Genomic DNA, 20,852 nt, shown 5'->3' with positions numbered 1-20,852 from the left:
CTCATGTTCCCATCTGTGAAGTAGAGGCTGGGCTGGGTTGTCACCAGGCCCATGTTGTCCTGAGAGTCCATGCCTGGGATCTCTAGGCTCATCCTGAAGGACTTCAAGGTCCTCATCCTTCTCATCACTTCTCACTGTTACACATCCTGTGACAGTCCACAGAGGGTAGAAAGGATTGAGCTGAACCTACACTTTGATGGGCAGGTTTTGTTTCTACTAGATCCCTCCTTTGAATTCATCTTGCAATCATACGCTTCTATCTCCTAAAAAAGTGGAACCACTAAAACACGATGGTTAGTTGAGGATACTGGGTAGTTGGAATCCAGTGTATCAAGATTTCGCTACAAGTAATTCAAAGCCCAACTGTGTCACAGTAAATACACGTGCACATCTACACGTAGGAGCTCAGGAAAAAGCGAGTCTGCATGGACCAAAATGGACAGAGGAGGCCTCAGAGAAGAGGGGCATGAGCCAGCCCCGGTCTGATCGGCTGGCAGTGTCTTGAAGGCTTTGGGTCCTTCCCGTGCTACCGCATCACCATGGAAGGATGAACATAGCAACCAGCACTGACTGACCTCACACTATGCCCCAGGCACAGCGCTAAGCACACGCTGTGCATTAACTTATTTAATCATCACAGCAATTCTATGAAAGAGAAATGGTCGTGATGCCAGTTTTACCAATGAGGGGACTTGAACCTGCCAAGTTCACACAGTTAGTCAAGGGCTTGAGCCCAGAACTCCTGCCTGCAGATCCTGAATGCCTAACCACTACATTAAGGAAAGAATTTAAAAAAATAAAAAAAGGAAAAGAAAGAATTTAGATGGAGGAAGAGATCGAGGTAGGGCCTTTCAGGTAGGGAGTCCGTTTGTGCAGAGGCCAGGAGCTGGTAAGAGGGGGGTCATGTGGAGGAGAGAGATAAGACTTCCCTGACTTGGGAAAGCGGTTGACTCTGGGAGTGAGGAGAGAGCAGGTTCTGTGTGTGGAAAGTGGCTAGATTATTCTCAATTCATTCTATTCAAAGTGCCCACTCCACTCTAGACCCTGTCTTGGGTGCTGGGGTGACACATACATGATCAAGATCCAGCCGAGCCCCCAGAAGCCCGCAGGCAATCAGAGGGCTCCCGCCACTGAGCTGAGTAGCTTGAACTTGAGCGGGAGGTGGAAGCCACCATGGTTCTGGACTAGAGAAAAGACTGGAAGTCTGCAATCAGGTGGGAGGCAGGGCCAGGAGGAGGGATGGTGACAGAAGTTCCAGGAACAGCAAGGTCAGCAGGTGCCTTCCTCCTTCCTGCCTGGCTTTCTGCAGCCAGCATATGGCACGTCTCTCCTAAGTTCCCAGACCTTGCCGTGGGCAGAAAGCCAGAAGGGGTGGGGCCACCTGCTCACATCCCCTCCTCTGCTATGGCTGCTCCTGGCTAAGGTCAGGCCAGTGACACTCAGCACTCTGTCCAAGGGCGAAGTAAGACTGCCACACCCAGGGAGGGAGCCGTGCCCAAGATTACCTCCATCCACAGGACGCATGCCACAGGCTAGAATCATAAGGATTATAAGGATATTCTATTGTGCAATTATTTCAAATTATTAATGTGCCTTGAAACAAACAATGTCTAAAATACATCTCTGCTATGGCTAGTGTTTATTATTATTCTCCATAAAGTTGGAACTTATTTCAAAATAGTTCTTGAATACCTACTTTGTATTCAATAAATATCTGTCAAATAAATAAATTAGTGAGTGAATAGATTAAAAATAATGGAGCTAGGTACCGCCTGTGTTTTATGTTAAAAGAATTCCACCCCCTAAAAAAAAAAAAAAAACCTTTGTGATAACTCCAGATTTTTAGGGAACCAGAGAAGGAGCAAAGGCTGGAAATACTTGGAACCCAAGGAAAGTTTCCAGGTCCCTTCTTGGCCTCTCCTTCAGATTAACAAGATTAACTTTCCCTAGGTATACTCTCTATCCCTTCCTTTCTCTAATGTTAACAGAAGCACAAAACAAAAGTTCTAGGGAGAGAATGAGAAAGAGATCATATGTTCAAACCAGAGGAAGCAAATAAATAGAAGAGATAATTTCTGAAAATTTAGAAATAATCATAGTTAGGGGCACCTGGGTGGCTCAGTCAGTTAAGCTTCTGACTCTTGATTTCAGCTCAGGTCATGATCTCACAATTTGTGAGTTTGAGCCCTTGCTTCGGGCTCCACAATGACAGGGTGGAGCCTGCTTGGGATTCTCTCTTTCTCTCTCTCTCTGCCCTCCCCCCAACTTGCATACATGCTCTCTCTCAAAATAAATAAACTTACAAAAACAAAAAGAAAGAATCATAGTTAAACCAAGTTGCAATCATACCCAGTTTTTCTAGGAGACTAGATCTTGGTCAGTATCTCTCAAGTATTGATAGATTTGGGGAGTTGAGGAAGTTGAAGTGGGGGCTGAGAGTAACCACTCCTTCTAGGGTATTGTTGAGTGAATTTAAAACCTCTTGGCCACCTTCATGGGGTGCCTGGGTGGCGCAGTCGGTTAAGCGTCCGACTTCAGCCAGGTCACGATCTCGCAGTGTGTGTGTTCGAGCCCCGCGTCGGGCTCTGGGCTGATGGCTCAGAGCCTGGAGCCTGTTTCCGATTCTGTGTCTCCCTCTCTCTCTGCCCCTCCCCCGTTCATGCTCTGCCTCTCTCTGTCCCAAAAATAAATAAACGTTGAAAAAAAAAATTAAAAAAAAAATAAAACCTCTTGGCCACCTTCTAAATCAATAGGACTTGGAGATTACCATGCTTCCTGTGTCTACTTCCAGACAGAATTCGCTCTACAGTCTGCATCGAGACCTACATCTCGCCCTTCGTGTGTTCACCCATTCATTCATGCTCATCAAACATGTGCTGGATGAGCTTTATTTGCTGATGATGCACCCAGTGCCATGGGTGCAGCCATGTACAAAGGACAACCCCTGACCTCAAGCAGCCTATAGCTCAGTGGGGAGCTGGCCCAGGAGAGAAATGGCACAGGAGTAGGGGCTACGTGTGTCCGTTTCACATCAGCCCCCAGCACAGTGCCTGGCACACAGTAGGAACCCAGTAAGTATCTGTTGAATAAATAAACGTGGAATGGGAATTACGGGAAGTTGCTCTGAGTGTCTTCATAAGGCTGAGTACAGGTTACTGGGAGAACCTGGCAGAGAACAAACCTACCTTGGTCAGTGAGACCAAGGAAGATTTCCTGGAGGAAATCATATTAACTAAAAAGCCAGGAAGTGACTTAGAGTAAGTTAGATGAATGTGGGTTTGGGGAAACGGTTTTCTGTTGGGAGGAAAAGGGCAAAGGGCAGAGGCCAGAGGCCAGAGGTCCGGGAAAGAGTGGTATATCTGTGTCACTGCTTGTAGTCTGGTGTTGGAGGAGTTAACTGAGTGAGTGTGTGCGTGTGTGTGTATGGGAATGGGTTTGTGAGTGTGTGTCAATCCTGGAGGGCAGTGACGAGTCTGAGGGCATAAGTAGGGTCCCGCATGGCAAATGAAGGCAGCAAAACTTGACCCTGAGCACACAGTGTGGTCACCCAAGGATTGGGGCAGGAAAGTGACTTGAGCTGCTTTGTATTTGAGAAAACTCCCTTTGGTGCAATTAGCCGAGGGATGAATCGATCCGTCAGGTGAGAGACGTCCGCAATTAATGTGGCCAAAAGGAAGGTAGGGGCCGCACAGGTCCGAAAGATACTGTCCAGGTAAAGTAGCCATGATTTGGTGACTGGTTCCTGGTATTATATGGGATATATATTGTGGGCGGTAGGGGCGAGGGGTCTCCATGTGGGACAGGAACTCCCAAGTGCTGGCCTGTGTGGATGGAGCCCTTTGCTGAGAGCAAAAACAAAAAACAAAACAACAAAACAGGGAAGGGTTCAGTTGGGATAGGCTGGGCCCTCCACTCCTTCCTGCTCCTGCCATAGAAGTTAGAGACTGCTTGGCCCAGTGGGCAAAAGCGTGTCATGTAGGAACAGAGCGCTCAGGTTCCGATCCTGGGGCTGCATGAATAGGCTGTGTGATCTTGGGCAGCGGCCTATCCTATTCTGCTCTGTGCTCCGGCTCCTCCAGCCACTTCCTCGACTTGTTCTGAGGAGCACATGTGTTCAGGCTTGTGTGGTGACCACAGTCAGGCCTGGCACAAAGTACTACATGAGTTATTGTCAAATAAAAACTTCTTCAGTAAGGTCTTGGCATGACTGGGGCCTGTGTGTGCACACTTTATATTTGTTACTTCACCTTCCGCTATTTTCCCCTGCATTTATGTTGTGTCCTACTTTAGATTACTAGGGTTTTTCCTTTTTAAGTTCATCTATTTTGAGACAGAGAGAGAGAGAGAGAGAGAGAGAGAGAGAGAGAGCGTGCACAAGTGGGGGAGGGGCAAGGAGAGGGGGAGAGGGAGAATCCCAGGTAGGCTCCACACTGTCAGTGCAGATCCAGACGTGGGGCTTAATCTCACAGACTGTGAGATCGTGACCTAAGCTGAAGTCAGATGCCTAACTGGCTGAGCCACCCAGGTGCCCCCGCTGTGTCCTCCTTTAGATTACTAGTGCTTTATAATAAGACCTGGAGACTTGGATCTCTCTTACCTTGAAATGAAATCTCTCTGAACCTGCGTCTGCTTCTGACATTCACCCCCTTCCCTCACAGCCGGGTTTCTGTAGAGAGTGCACAAGACTCTGCTCTCAGGGCACCTGGGGGCTCAGTCAGTTAAGCATCCAACTTCGGCTCAGGTCACGATCTCGTGGTTCATGAGTTCTAGCCCCGCGTTGGGCTCTGTGTTGACAGCTCAGAGCCTGGAGCCTGTTTCAGATTCTGTGTCTGCCTCTCCCTCTGCCCCTCCCCTGCTTATGCTCTGTCTCTCTCTCTCTCAAAAACAAATAAACACATTTAAAAATTTTTCAAAAAAAGACTCTGCTCTCTGTCTTCACCCTCCAGCCATTCATTCATATTTCCACTCACTGTAATGGGACGTCCCCTCCCAGGACCCCAACTCTGGAGTGGAAACTCTCTCTCTCTCAAGCCACCAGTGATATTCTTTTCAAGAATTTTTTTAATGTTTCTTTTATTTCTTGAGAGAGAGAGCACGCATGCGCACATGAGCGGGACAGGGGCAGAGAGAGAGAGAGAGGGAAGGAGACAGAGGATCCAGGGCTCAAACCCACAAACTGTGAGACCATGACCTGAGCTGAAACCACGAGTCAGACACTGAACTGGCTGAGCCACCCAGGCACCCCAGCCGCCAGTGATGTTCTAACTGCTGGATCTAAGCGAGCCCACGTCAGGCCTGCCAGTTGGCCACCCCTGCACCATCTGACATGTTGGGAACCCATCCTTTTCCCTTTCCCCAATTCTGCTGCCTCCCAGGCCTCCTCTGCCTCTCTGGTCACCAGCTCTCCTTCCCTAGCCGTAGGGAACCCTCAGGCTCCTCGGGGTAAACGGGCCCCGGCCAGCGGCTGGGCTGTGATCATTAGTTACAGGTCCGCACGCTGGGCACAGAGCGCCTTCCAGGCAGTCCCTGGCTTCCCCATCTTTGCTTCTCCAGCACACGGTCCAACGCCTGAAACTTCGCCTGACGGAAGCTCAATATACTGGATGAGTGAATATATGAGTGGAGGAAGAAGCAAACAGAACCCAGCTACCTCCGTTCCTCCCTAACCTTCCTAAAATGTACAGCAATGATCTGTACGAAAATGAACAAATGGTGAGTCACCGCCCGACTGATGACTCACGAACGGATTGATTAACTTTTGAACTCTGTGACTTCCCCTCTGATTAGTAACTGGACTTCTAATCCAGAAATGAGCTAAATGACTAGTCTGGGTATCCCAACTGGTTGCCATGTCAAGTTCAAATATTCTGAGACTCGGGGGTCCCGTGACCATACTGTATATTCGGGCAGAACCATGTTACATCACCACTCATTGCTGCCTCATAAAGACAACTGGGATGTTTTCGTTTGGCCGCTGGATTTATTTCCTGGATGTTCTCTTTTTTAAAAAAATTCAAACAGATAAACACAGGATAGGAGGAGCAAAAATAAGATAAAAACAGAGAAGCAGACAAAGCAGGAGAGACTCTTAAATACAGAGAACAAACAGAGGGCTGGTGGAGGGGTTGTTGGGTGGGGGGATGGACTAAATGGGCGATGGGCATTAAAGAGGGCATTGCTGGAATGAGAGCTGGGTGTTAGGTATAACTGATGAATCACTAAATTCCATTCCTGTAATCATTATTATACTATATATCAACTAACTTGGAAAACATTCCATGCTCATGGATTGGAAGAATAAATATTGTCAAAATGTCAATACTACCCAAAGCTATCTACACATCCAATGCAATCCCAATCAAAATTGCACCAGCATTCTTCTCGAAGCTAGAACAAGCAATCCTAAAATTCACATGGAACCACAAAAGGCCCCGAACAGCCAAAGTAATTTTGAAGAAGACCAAAGCGGGAGGCATCACAATCCCAGACTTTAGCCTCTACTACAAAGCTGTAATCATCAAGACAGCATGGTATTGGCACAAAAACAGACACATAGACCAATGGAATAGAATAGAAACCCCACAACTAGACCCACAAACGTATGGCCAACTCATCTTTGACAAAGCAGGAAAGAACATCCGATGGAAAAAAGACAGTCTCTTTAACAAATGGTGCTGGGAGAACTGGACAGCAACACGCAGAAGGATGAAACTAGACCACTTTCTTACACCAGTCACAAAAACAAACTCAAAATGGATAAAGGACATGAATGTGAGACAGGAAACCATCAAAACCCTAGAGGAAAAAGCAGGGAAAGACCTCTCTGACCTCAGCCGCAGCAATTCTTACTTGACACATCCCCAAAGGCAAGGGAATTAAAAGCAAAAATGAACTATTGGGACCTCATGAAGCTTCTGCACAGCAAAGGAAACAATCAACAAAACTAAAAGGCAACCAACGGAATGGGAAAAGATATTTGCAAATGACATATCGGACAAAGGGCCAGTATCAAAATCTATAAAGAGCTCACCAAACTCCACACCCGAAAAACAAATAACCCAGTGAAGAAATGGGCAGAAAACATGAATAGACACTTCTCTAAAGAAGACATCCAGATGGCCAACAGGCACATGAAAAGATGCTCAACATCGCTCATCAGGGAAATACAAATCAAAACCACACTCAGATATCACCTCACGCCAGTCAGAGTGGCTAAAATGAACAAAACAGGAGACTATAGATGCTGGAGAGTACGTGGAGAAACGGGAACCCTCTTGCACTGTTGGTGGGAATGCAAACTGGTGCAGCCACTCTGGAAAACAGTGTGGAGGTTCCTCAAAAAATTAAAAATAGACCTATCCTATGACCCAGCAGTAGCACTGCTAGGAATTTACCCAAGGGATACAGGAGTACTGATGCATAGGGGCACTTGTACCCCAATGTGTATAGCAGCACTCTCAACAATAGCTAAATTATGGAAAGAGCCTAAATGTCCATCAACTGATGAATGGATAAAGAAATTGTGGTTTATATACACAATGGAGTACTATGTGGCAATGAGAAAGAATGAAATATGGCCCTTTGTAGCAACGTGGATGGAACTGGAGAGTGTTACACTAAGTGAAATAAGTCATACAGAGAAATACAGATACCATATGTTTTCACTCTTATGTGGATCCTGAGAAACGTTATTAGAAGACCATGGGGGAGGGGAAGGAGAAAAAAAAATGTTAGGGAGCCAAAGCATAAGAGACTCTTAAAAACTGAGAACAAACGAGGGTTGATGGGGAGTGGGAGATGGGTATTGAGGAGGGCGCCTGTTGGGATGAGCACTGGGTGTTGTACGGAAACCAATTTGACAATAAATTTCATTAAAAAAAAGTTTTTAAAAATCCCTGAATAAATAAATAAATTCAAAGAACAGGATTGTTTTAAAGTAGGCAGTGAACATGGGAAAGAGAGGATGTTGTTACTTCTCGGACACAAACTTAGCCTAAGATATGCTTTCTGGAAGGTGCCAGGGTCACGGTGTGTATGATGCAATGAGCCCTGAGAGTAACCAGATTCCATGTACTGGAGAGCAGAAGCATGGAGTTTATGTATCTGTTTATGGCATCAGGAACTGAAGCTAACGGACGTTCAGAATCCAAACTAAGGTGCAGCCTCCCTCTCCTCTTTATTTGGCCTCCCTGAGGAGCAGGCTACGATGGGAACAAGAAGGAGCCAAGAGCACACATTTCTGAATGACCCTGAGGGGCAGCCGCAGAGGAACAATAAAGAAGAGCGTGAAGGATAGGGCAGAGAGGAAGGACAAAGTGTTGCAGGTGACAAACAGCGGATGAGTTTATTTGGGCTGCCAAAGGGGATTCCTGGTTCCCAGCCCTGACACTCCTGAGCATTTCCAACTTGACAACCTGTGCTCCAGCCAAGGGCAATGCCAAGAGTCCCCATGGTTCCCGGGTCATCCTTGAGAACTGGGAGAGGACACACGGCTAACAGAGGACGGGGAGAGAGCGGCTAATGGCACCGCGCAGGTCACTCAAAGCCCGTCCTCAGGATCTTGTCTCCCTGAGATCGTAGAAGGGCTAAGAGGCACTAACTTAAGGCTGCGGGTGAGGACAGGAAAGGCCCTAATAATAACTGATAATAACAGGGGTCAGGCACTGACGCTGGAGTGTGACAAGGAGGATGGTCACATGGTCGTACTCAGAGGAAACTCCTCTGTGCTACCACCGGGAAGTGACTCTCCTTCCCCCAACAGATACCTGGGCGGCCCCTAAGCCCCAAATCTGCCCCTTGTGAGTCAGACACTAGGCCCTGAACAGAATGGCTCACAGGGTGACAGCAATGACCCCAAAGCTGGAACCCAAGAGAAAGTTCAGGGCATTGTGAGGGAGCCATACGGGCTTTATTTTTCCTCCTCCTCTGTTTCTCTTCTCCTTTTCTTTCTGAAGGTGCTGCCCCATCACAGTCTGATGTACTATGCCTGCTGGGGGCCTGAATGTTCCCCATGTGCATGTAATTTAGGGCTCGTGTGTGTGTGTGTGTGTGTGTGTGTGTGTGTGTGTGTGTGTGGAAAGTACTAGAAAGCAATGCAATTCAGGCCAAAGGAGAGCTCCTTCCATGCAGAGCTGGGTTCAGGGAAGAAAGGGCCACTTTAGGGTGCCCTTGAGAAGCTGGAGGAGGGAGCCTGATGATAGCATCCGCCTCCACCAGTAAGGGTTCCCTGTGACTGCAGAGACCTCAGCACCAGAATCCAGGTGTCTCTACCCACCACACAAGACAACAGCACAGTTCTCAAGGACCACCAGGTGCCATCAGATGTAAGCAATGGCCCTAATCATCAGTGAAGTCGCAGGAACCCTTTTCACTTCCAGGGTCAGAAATGTAAAACCGAACCCTCACGCATGGCTGGGGATTGCAAAATGGTGCAGCCACTTTGGAAAGTGGTCTGGCAGTGCCTCAAAATGTTAAACACAGAGTGATACACCCGAAAGAAATAAAAATGGAAGTCCACCTGTGCACAACGTTCATAGCAGCTGTGTTCACAGTGGCCGAGAAGTGGAGGCCACCACAGTGTCCATCAACCGAAGAATGGATGAACACAGGGTGACAGATCTATGGACTATTACTCAGCAAATAAGAAGGAATGAAACTCTGGCACATGTTAAACATGATCAGCCTCCAGTGAAAGAAGCCAGGTTCAGATACCAAACGCCCAGAATAGGCAAATCTGTCGAGGCAGAAAAGAGATTAGCGGTGTCTCTGGTGGTGGTGGATAAGGGAAGGTGAGGAGGGAGATGGAGAGTGACTGTGAAGGGCGACAGAGTCTCTTCGGGGTAGAATGAAACCTTCTAAACTTAGATTGATAAAAGTCTCCCAATTCTTAAAAAAGAAAAACCATTAATTCTAGAGTTTAAACGTGACGGTATAGAAGTTATATTTCGATGCTATTTTTTTAAATAGAAAATAAGTCACTATAAACTCCACCTGGAATGCTCAGACCAAGAAATTCGCAGGACTTGTTGCCTGTGGGAAGGAAATCTCCGGGAAGTTTTGTTTTTACTTGAAAAGAAGGTGTGGATACTGCCATAGCCCCTCGGTTGGTATTATTCTGGACAGCACAAAGCTAGGAAGCAAAGCAACAGAGGGCTGTGGGAGACAGATGGCATACAGGAAGTGCCCTTAATACCGCAGGGCAGCAAACTCTGGCGTGCCACCTGTTCTTGTAAATAAAGTTTTACTGAAACACAGGCACATTCGTTCATCTACAGATCATCTGAGGCCACTCACATACTCTAATGACAGAATAGCCGCAACAGAGTATGGCCTGCAAAACCTAAGCCATTTACTACTGTTCCTTTACAGAAAAAGCTTGCTGACCATTGCTCTAGACTCACAAGTCTAGAGTCTTGCTACTTAAATACGGTCCCCACACCAGCAGGATCACCTAGGAGTCTGTTAGAAATGCAGTATCTCAGGCTGCCCCAGACCTACTGAATCAGAATCTGCATTTGTGTTAGTTAGCTGCGTCATGCAAAAAGCAGGTGCAAAGATGGGATCGATGTACGATGAATTAATTAGGGGCGACAACTACGAGAGAGAATAGGATGGGAGCCCGAAAAGGCTGGGGGAGCCATCAGTCCATGCTGCCAGTCTGACCCGGAAGGAAGGAAAGAGGGAAGGGAGGTTTGGTGGAAGGCTACTGTTCGGGCTGAGCAACCCTGCCCAAAGAAAGGGGCTGCTCCCATGAAGGTGGGAGGGGGCCCCGCACCCGGCAGCTCCTCTCCCAAGCTCTTGACGCACCTCTGTAGTCAGCAAAAGCGAAATTTGAGAGCCACGGCCCCGTTCTCCAAAGAGCCGTTGGTTTCAGGAAGTTCCTCTCACCATTTTCCCTAATGGGTGTCCAGGAATCGAATGTCTACCTTACGTGTCCTGCAAACGTAAGTGACAGCCTAACACCGTGCTGGATATCTGGGGATGGCAAAAGTGAATCAGACATGAATTTGGCTCCTGAGGAAATTTCGGCAGATAGAAACGAGACATGTGCCAGAGTTAACGAGGCAGGAAGCAATGTGTGCCCCCAGGAAACCACACCCGAAGGGCTATGGAAGTGGGGAAGCAGAGATCACTCTCACACAGGGAATCGGGAAGGCTGCATGGCCAGGGGGCTCAGCAGGCAGCGGTGAAAGGAGGGACGGTGTAACAGACCGTTTCACTTCTCACACTAGACGTCGCCTCCCTTCTGGAGGGGCATACAGGCACAAGATACAAAGTCCCCATGGGCAGATGCTAACTTACAACCATCAGGGCACACGCCTCGTCCACACAAGCACGCTCAGGTATCTCGTCCTCGCCAAGGCGGGCAAACACACCCCCAGGGACTGTCGTCGGCATGCGCGTCCATGGCTCTTCCATGCAAAGGATAGGGGTGCTATAACTTTGCTGTACATCTGGGTCCCGGTCCAGGGAGCAGGGCTATAATGTGGAAGGAAATGGGTAACTCCTTAGGGTCCCATGAGGGCAAACACTCCGACTTTGACCGCTATTGTCACATACGAAGAGGCAGCTGAGGGAGATGGTCACAGACTCCTCATTCTCAGAGGAGCTCTGAGAAAGTTATGTATGTGGCTCTTCCCCTGTCATTAAGACTGGATAAAGGGGGACAGAGCACATATGGCCCTTTTAAATTCTCTTCACGTCTACACTGACACTTCTGCGTATGGGAACCTGTCTTCTGTGAAGCTCCGTGCTCTGCACAATGAAACTTCTTACCCTGAGGACGCAGCTCCCTTCTTGGGAGAAGGGGGTATCTTAGCATCCCGTGAAACCGCATTTCTTAGATGTCATTCAAAACAAAACACAGAGTCATCAAGGTGCCTAAACAAGGCCAGTTAGACACTAGCCCTCAAGGAAACCCAAAAAGGGCTGAAAGTTGTGTCAACTATGTGAACATGTACATTTTTTCTGAGGAGTAAGGACAGCTTTCATCAGATTCTCAAAAAGGTTTGGGATGCCAAAGAAGCTTCAGTGCCACTGTCCAGTTCATTCAAAATAGTACTGCCCAAGCTAAAAAGAACACATGATTTTAAAAAACAGAGTTCTTTTAAGCATCTGATTCTAGTGTTCTCAGTCATCTTGAAACCATCTTGTGAAAATTCCTATTTACCATCATTCCTGTCTCACAGATTAGCTCACTAAATTCCCAAGAAGTGAAAGTTAACATCCCACCTAAGGAAAAATTACAGGTTAGTGGGTAGAACCAAAGATGAGCAGGTTCATGCCCACTGCGCTTAGTGATGACTCTCTCCCGCTATTAATACTATGTCATAAGTACCATGGGCCAAGCCCCATGTTGGGCACTTTACATATATGACTTATGTAAACAACGCAAGACATTATCTCATTTCTCAATGTAAGGAAACCAAGTCTCCAATCAGTTCAACGGATTGCGAGAACAGAGCGCTGGTAAGTGTCAGAAGTGGGATCTGAGGCCAGGCCGGTCTACTCCCCAGTTCTGTACTGGGATATGCTCTGAAACTTGGATCCTCAGAGGAGGAAGATAGGTCTTCAAGTCAGGGACAGTTTCTTAGACATCTTTGTATTCCCTACAGTGCCCTGCCGGGCTTTGCACGGCAAGGCACTCAGTAAATATTTGTTGAATGAAGAAACGTGGGCCCAGGCTCTAATCCTGCCATGGACTTACTGACTCAGTCTCCTGCAACTGGGAGCTGCAGGTGGTTACTCAGCTGGGCGACTGCAGGGAACATTTGAAATCAATTATGGGTGAGGAGGAACCTATTAAAAGTCTCTCTTCTGTGTACGCTGGGGTTGAAGGAGGGGAAAGGAAGTTGAGAAGGAGGGAAAGGAACAGGATGGTTTCAGGGGTGGGTGCTGGAGCTTAAGGATTTCATCAGGACGGGACAGAATTTGGCTTCTGTCCACTGCTGAGTTCCAAAAGTCCAACCAAATGGGCTCCTGACCTCAGGCTACTCCTCCTTGGCCCCACGTCCCTAAATCGCCAGGCCCTTGAGAAGTGACTTTTAGGGAGGCCTCTACGCTGGAGCAGCTGCACACGCCCATTTCCTAGGTCTCCATTGCCCTGCTTCAGAGCACAGGCAACAGGCAACTTTGGGGGTGCCTACCTCTAGGTTGGGGGGTAGGGAGTCGGCACCATCACGCCCCCTTTAGGGGCCAGAGAGAAGCTCAGTACCGAAAGGCTGAGGCCTGCATTGCCCTTGGCCGTAAATAAAAGGATTCCGGCAATCCATTCTGGAGTTCAACTTCCTATTTTGAAAGAACGTGAGAGTTTGGGGTGGAGGGGGAGGTAACTCCAGTTGATTTTGTTTTCTTTACTAGTTGCTACAAGTGCATAACCCCCAAAATGCCACCTTAGCCCTATCACACAGGTCCTGCAAAAAAATACTTGCATGAAGCCGACCCTAAGGGATGCCTACCAACAACAACCTGGGAGGGGATGAAACAAGACAACCCAGAGGCCAGGGCAGGGGCACCAACCCAAGAAACCAGACACATTCCCCACTACGTGGCTTCCCTGGAGCCGCCTCCTCTCCTGTGCGTGAAGCAACACTGCCACCTAGTGCCCTGCGTGCGAAGTACTCCCTGAGGTCCCACATCTCTTGGGCGCGGCGGGGGCCGGGCGGGGGCCGGGCGGGGGGGGGTGCGTTGGGGGCGGGGGGGTGTCCTTCACCATGGCCAGTGTGGCTGAATGGCTTGATGTCTCTGCTGAACGGAAAATGCCCCAAGTTTGGGAGACTAAGAACTGGGAGCTAAGTGGGTAGAAGCTGAGGTTTGAGAGCCATTGGGAAAGAGCATGGGAGTCAAGTCTTCTAGCACCTCAGATTATCCTCAGTGGTGCAGCAGAACTTCAAAGGCTGAATTACGTTTAGCTCCCAGGCACACGATCTAATTGTTATTCTGCACAGGTGAAGGCCCACCAGCCCAGGTACAGGCAGTGACCTGCCACAGGGCCAGTGCTGGGTAAGAGAGGGGAGATGGCCTGGTCTGTTGATAGGAGTAAGCAAGTTAGAACCAATCAGAGACCTTTATCCCCAAGGAGGCCTTCCTTTGGCCACCTCGTGTCTCTCAGCCAGGGCCCACAGGAGCTAAGCACAGTGAGTAGACAAAGACGCCTATGCCCTCGGGAGCCCGGCCGCTAAAATCCTAAAGAAGGAAGGCGTCGTTCCCAGCCCCCATCTTTCCCAGACTTTTACCCTAAATCTTTCCTGAAGATGTTCTGATGTGCACAACTCTGAAGAAAGATAGAGGGCAGAAGGTGGAGAGGAGCTAGACCTGGGTAGTCCCTGCCCTCAACCTTCCTGGTGTGGACCTAAAGGGGAGATACCAGTACACCACAGGGGTCCACTTTGATTTCAAGAGGGAGAAGCCCCAGAGGCTACACTGTCTGCAAAAGATTTCCTGCCTAATTTTACATGCTTGGGGACGTGAGGGAGTTCAGAGGGGCACTTCGGAGAAGGATCGGAATGTGTGTGCCGTGGCATTTGAGGAGGGAGGGTGGCTGGTGGTGGACAGGTGGGCGAGGGAGGGAGATGCACTGGGGGCTGGTGGGGACGTGCCCCACGGAGCGCCGGAACTGGAATCAGCTCAGGATGCCACTCTCTGCAGAGCACGAGACAGGGCACGGAAGGGATAGGACAGAGGGCAGGCACCCACAGGCCTGAATCTGTTCCCTCAGCCCTGGGTTTTAATAACTGAAAGCAACAGTCTCTGAGAGCCTCACTCATATATTCCTGTTGGAGCCTTCTCTAATTCTTCACAGCCAGGGAACTGATCCCAGGTCCCTCCGTGGCTACTGCAGGAGGCGGGGGAAGCGGAGTCGTGGGTCTCGGTCTAGACTGCAAGCACAGTTTCCCTGGCAGATGGGCACTAGGAAGCGAGATGAGGCAGCAAGAAGATGTCATCTGGGAAAAGGTGTGAAGCTGCCAACTCTGATCAGATAATCATCTCATTATTTCTTCCATTTGGCCCCAGAATAAGGATTTCCTTCTCTCTCTCTGCCACCACCTATCTCACAGCCCAGCCCCTTCTCTCTTCCCTCCTCTCGCCCCCTCTCCCACCCAAAACTAAAATAAAGCAAAACCACAAGACTCTAGAGTGCTCAGTGTCTGGGAATCCCAGCTTCCAAAGGAGAAATTGCAGCCAAAGAGGGGGAGACAGCGTGTCCAGAAGGGATGTTCCAGCAACACCCCCACTGAAAGAGGTTCCCTCCCTCCAGGTTTCTTTCTCCAGGCTGAAACTTATTTGTAGGCATCCGGCAACCTGAGAAGTTTTTAATTTGGGGAGCTGTCAAGCACCTCAGGAGCTCAGGGGTTCCTCTCCCGCTCTGCGTCTGGCACACCTCCCGTGGTTTGGTTTCCCCATCGATGCAAACAGGACTGGCAAACATCAAAGGGCATCGTAGATGATACAAACTAATGAGATTACAATGGATCCACTATGTGCCCAGCCTGGTGTGAGGCTCTATCATGGGGGGCACCCAAAGGGATAATGAGACCGTACACGGTGACCTACAGGTCTAACTCCCACCGCTTGCTGGAAACCTCAGGAAGGCCACAGAATAGTTGTTCCTAATGCCATCCTTTTCTTTGTCCTTCTGGGTGACTTTCCGTGAAAGCCAAGATCTGGGTACAGTGCAAGATACATACAGGTAGAGTTCTGAGATGTTACCTCTGACCAAAACCATAGAGTTCTACACGGTTCCTTTTTACATCCTCAAACAACACCAGCAGCCTGGCGTGGGAGCGCCCACCTTTTGCAGCAGACCCCGCTGTTCTCAGGCTGGATACGTGACCGTTAGGACAGGCAACAGGGATGCCAGGACCTGGGCCAGATAGTGGTTTTCTGCAAAGTTCCAGGGCTGCTCCAAGCAAGGGGAACTGCCAGGATTTATGGCTGTGCACCTGGCAACCTTGTCCTCCCGCAGCCCAGCCCTGCCCCTCCCACAGCCCGGCACCCCCTACCCCTACCCCGGGCCTGGCTCACTGCACAGGTCCTTGTCCTCACGTCCTCACGTGCAGCATCAAAGGTGCCCAGGCTACGGGAAATAGAGGGCGATACCTCTTCCCCATTGACAAAGACCCAGAGACTTTCCCCTTTAAGGAGGGGTAGGGAGTGAGCCGAAGGTCTGCTAAGTGCAAGCGCCATCCATGTACAGAACCACAGGAGATCAATACTCATTGGGACAATGCTCTTGTGGTTAGAGTCATTATCGTGGATGATGTCTGGAGTCCGGCCGTGCTGATGAATAAGAGCCCTTCCCCCTCTCTCCCTGGCCACCTCTTCCCGGCTTTCCTGCCCCTGCCCCCTTCCTCTCTGTGCCCGCTTCACCTAACCCCATCAAACGTGAAGCCAGCCGTCCCCCAAAGACCACGGAGAGCCCAGGAGTGGGCCGTTACCTGCAATGATGGCTGGGTTGTTCTGTCCTCCCTCCGGTCTCACCCAGGCTTCCACTGTGAACGCCTCCCGGGGAATCTCAGCCAGCACTTCTGGACGCAGCAGGAGCCGCCCCCGCCTCCCGGAGAAATACAAGACAGGCAGTCCTCCCTGGGACTCTGCTTCCCAGGAGGGGTCCCCTCCACCCTTCTGGATGCCGTCCTCTGACGGACTCGTTCTGACCCCTTGCACAAGGGGATGCTTCGGCCGCGGCCGGAGACGCTGGGGAGAGACACCGGGCTCTGCCTGCACGGCCCCTACCTGCCCCTTCACCACCTGGCGACGATGCCTGGTCTTGGCCCGGCCCTTGCTTTGGGTCTCTGGTTTGGGTTCCTTTGGGCCCACAAAGGTGGTAGCAGCCGTGGCAGCCGTGGCCGAGCGTTCGCGAGTCCCAGCCTCACCTAGAGACTCCTTGGATCCTCCATCACCAAGATAAGTGTCATCGTCTCCCCGTAGCTCAGACCGCCCAGCGGGACCATCCCTGTCCCACGAGGCGGCTGGCTGCTCAGCTGTGCCCCTCAGCCCCACACCTCCAGCTGGGCTCGCAGCCCCCGTGGCAGCTGGCTCACTGCGTCCCGCGGGGCGGGTTCCCTGCCCCCCCACAGGGTAGGGCCTCAGGTAGTCCCCAGGCCTGCTGGGGTAGACCCCAAAAAGATGATGCTGGGGAGCGGCTCTGGGTCTCGGCGGCCTGGCCCCCAGCCAACAGCGTTCTCCTTCCGACAGCACCTGGTTCAGGCGTCCCCTCTGAGCCAGGGACCTCTTGCGTGTCCAGCCCGGCTCAGAGCCGGCAGTGCCGAGCGCCCACCCGGCCAGAATCACCAGGCTTATTCTCAGGATCTTTGGGCCCATCATACCTCCCCCAGCTCTTTACAAAGAACCAGAAGTCAACTTCTGGGTACCACACCGGAGTGATGGGGGAGAAGAGGAGGAGGCGGCTAGCAGTGGATTCGCAGTCACCGGGGAAACAGTTTTCGTTCAGGGACCAAACTTTCAGGAGCAGCAGCACCCAGGGAGTGCGTCTTCCGGCTCCCTGCGCGGGGCGCTGTGCTGCGTGAGCTGTGCTGCCCTCTCCCTTCTCCCCTGACCTGCTTCTCCTGGCTCTAGTTTAGTCCGTGCAGCACGAAGTTCATTTCTCCGGGTTCCTCTGAACCTCCTCCCACACGGCTCAGGTTTCTTTCTTTTTCTGTCCCTTCTTCACCGGCCCCTCCCCTCGCTGATACTACAGGAGGGACCCACGGATGGAGGTGAGCCAAGTCCCTCTCAAACACACACTCCCTCACCAACACATACCCCTGGCTACCTGAAGTCATTCAAAGGACGCTGATCTTCTAATTTTCATGGCTTTCTCCTTCTTCCTTCCCTAGGAGTTACGTTCTTTTCGTAGCCCTTAACCTAAGATAGAGCAACCTTCAAACAAATCGCGAGAAGAACTTGCATACAGAGACACAGAATTTGATGCTTATTCTCTAAAAATGCAAAAGGATTCTGGGGGCACAAAATTCCAAGCTGGTACTTAGCTTTTGCTCTCCAGATGTCCTCCTCAGCCAGATGCCCATCCAGCTGCCAGTCTGCCTGTGCAGGTCACAGTGTTTCCCTCAGCCCAGTGCTTGGGCGTGTGGAGTGGTGAAGGTTTTCTAATCCCCTTCCAACTTGTTGGTATGTTGTAAGTCTCCGTGAAGTTCTCCTTGGGGAAGCCAGTCTGGTGTCCTAATAACCTGATGAGTCTGACAGCCCTTGACTTCACCTTCTGGGAGTCTCGTGGGTCCCTGGGAAGATGGGAAAGAGAGGCAGAAGAGCATGTACTTCAGGGGACCTGTTCTCTCTGGTGCCTCCTGCTCTCCTCTCTCCCTCTCCCTCTGCCTGTAATTATCGTCTTGTTTGTTTCATTTAAAGACGATGATGATGTCAAAGCTAATAAGTTCGATGTATCACTCCACCTCCTCCCTGCCCCTCCTTCCTCCTGACAACCTCTCCACCTCACTGAGGCACTGGGGACAGGCATGACTTCCGGTTTCCCCGGTAAACATCTCGGGCTTTCTCCTCCAGCAGCCGCAGCCTACACAATCAATAACAATCAATACTGTCTTGGAGCAGTCTTTTTGGTGTGTATTCTCTCTCTGTCTCTCTCTCCCTCAGACACACACACACACACACACACACACACACACACACACTCGCACACATGTTGTGAACAGATCTGCTTACTGTCTAATAACCCCCCACCAGCCTCTCAGGGACCACTTGCTTCTCTCTCTTTTGTTTTGCCACAAGCCTCCTGTATTTTTTTTTCCTACTTCAATCATTTGGGATTCAAAAGAACAATGCCCCAAATTCACTTTACACTGGACACTGGGAGAAAGGAGAAATGGACGCATCTGACCTAAGAAGCATTAAATGGAAATGCCATGAATCGTACTCCATAGATCTTCCTATTCTCTCCGAAGTTCCTCACTCTGAAGTTACCAAAAGTCACCATATGCCGAGTGTGCAAATAAGCAAATGAGATGCTCAAAATAAGTAATTTACAAAAATGAACAGCTAAACCCAAGCAGCTATTTTTTCCAATTGATTTCCAATGAATGGATAGGCTGGGGAAGTAAATAACGTGTCTCCAGCCTCTGTAATAATGCTTGCCTCGAGGCAGGCTATCTCAAGGAGTCCCACCCCCCAAACACATGTACGTGTGTATGCACACTCACACACATATGTGCACACCAAGAGCATGGTTGTGAATTCTTGACACAGGTGAGGATGTTTGACCACAGGTGGGTACAGAACAGGGAGAGAAACAGACTGGGTCCTTCATTCACTAAGAAAAATTACTTACGGTTCTAAACCCCCTGCTTGTGTTGCCCACACATAAAACACGCAGCCCACATACTTTGGAGTACGATCGCACTGCCTCTTTTGCCTTGAGACTCCTCACCGCCTTCTAAACTCCTCTACCCCTGCTAAGAACTGACTCGTTTGCTTTCAGAGTGCTGTGCCCTAATCACCCGCTCCCTGGCATGCCCAGCTCCCCTTTGCAGCATCCTCTGGAGCCTCAAAGTCAGTCCCCAAAGAGGAGATCAGTTCAGGCACGTGGATATTACTCAACAGAAATCCCTCGATCCCAGACTGCCTTTTTTCCTCTTCTCATTTTCCTATCTCCCTTCACTCCTTCTGACTTAGTCCTTTTTTCTTCTTCTTTTTTACTGCCCTCCCCCCCCCCGCCCCCAACCACCATGAAGCAGCAGCTCAAAAGAGTTTGGGGCTTTGGAAGGGAGGAGAGGGTGATGTAGAGAAAGACAAAAAAGCACAGGAAAGGGAGAGAGAGAAGGACAGGGCAAGGGAGCGGGAAGGGGGAGGGAGGGAGAGAAAAAGAGAGAGAGAGGGAGAGAAAGAGAGAGGAGAGAGAGGGAGAAACGCCAGGAAGGAAAGGAAGGAAGGAGAGGGACCTTAGTGTAAATGAAGAAAAGATACTCAGGTAAGAAAAGAAGAAAACTTCCCCCTCCCTCCTGCCACCCCCCATGACCCTCAGAAAAAGGTTCCATACCATTCAGTTCAGGAAGGAGGGGTAACACAGCAAGGAAGAATCCCGCCTGCTTTTCTCCCCTGTTAATGTGTGAATGATCCTGCAGTCCCTATAGGTCTCTCCTGGATCTCAGCTGCCAGTAATCCATTCATAAGGTTTCAAGAAGCTACACAAAACTCAAGCTTCCAGTTTAGTTTCTCTCTCTCCCCTTCATTCCTTTGCTCACCACTCTCCTTCAGCTCTTGGCAGTCCAAAGTTTAAAAAAAAAAATGTTGAACCATTTCTGTGTTTTCCTCCTGTTGTAACTTTTGCTGTGACATCATAACCCTGCCCACCAACACCCCACCTCTCGCTCTCCTTTCCATCCCACCCCTCATCAGCCCCAGACCCCCCAAAGCACCCCCCCCCACGGAGAAGAAGGGCTCCTGTCAGTTCCAACGTGTGAAAACACAAAGCTACTAGAAGGTGCCCCTCTCTCCCCTCGGCCCCCTCCCCTCTCCCCCTCCCTGCCTTACCCACCGCTCAGCCAAGGCTCTCTCAAGGCTTGTAACAATGATCCCATCTGTTTGACATGTGCGGAAAGGTGGGCTGGATTCAAATAATCTGTCAAGTGGATCAGATAAAACACGCACGCACACACACACAGCAGCCCCCTCCTCAATTCCATCACACACGCACATCATGCCCCAGCAAAAGTGTGAGAGAAGTCAGACGTGCCGTGCCCGGCACCCACCCGGGATGCCAGGGAGGGAGACACCACATACGCCAAAGGCAACGCACATTTATATATACACAAATTTTGTGGCTTATTTGTTTATGACAAACACCAGCACCCGAGCCCCTACTCCTCTTCCCCAAGTCCTGC

At 50.1% G+C, this 20,852-nt stretch overlaps 1 protein-coding gene across 3 annotated transcripts in view; it reads right to left on the bottom strand.

Moving 5' to 3' along the window:
* PAPPA2 (pappalysin 2) overlaps positions 1-20,210 on the bottom strand; it is a 272,063-nt gene extending 251,853 nt beyond the window's left edge. For 2 of the 3 annotated variants that reach the window (XM_047841337.1, XM_047841339.1), the window contains exons 1-2: positions 20,009-20,210; positions 16,437-18,239 (exon numbers count right to left, since the gene is read on the bottom strand). In XM_047841337.1, the coding sequence (XP_047697293.1) occupies positions 16,437-17,325 (889 nt within the window). In that variant the 5' untranslated portion in view covers positions 17,326-18,239; positions 20,009-20,210. Of the gene's footprint in view, positions 1-16,436; positions 18,316-20,008 lie in introns of those variants that run through there. The other variant, XM_047841338.1, reaches the window with a different exon arrangement.
* Between the last annotated feature and the right edge of the window lie 642 nt (positions 20,211-20,852).

Source organism: Prionailurus viverrinus, chromosome F1 (genome assembly GCF_022837055.1).
Source record: "Prionailurus viverrinus isolate Anna chromosome F1, UM_Priviv_1.0, whole genome shotgun sequence".
Classification (NCBI taxonomy): Eukaryota; Metazoa; Chordata; class Mammalia; order Carnivora; family Felidae; genus Prionailurus; species Prionailurus viverrinus.
The sequence above is the reverse complement of the archived record's forward strand: the minus strand, read 5'-3'. Positions and strand labels throughout refer to the sequence as shown.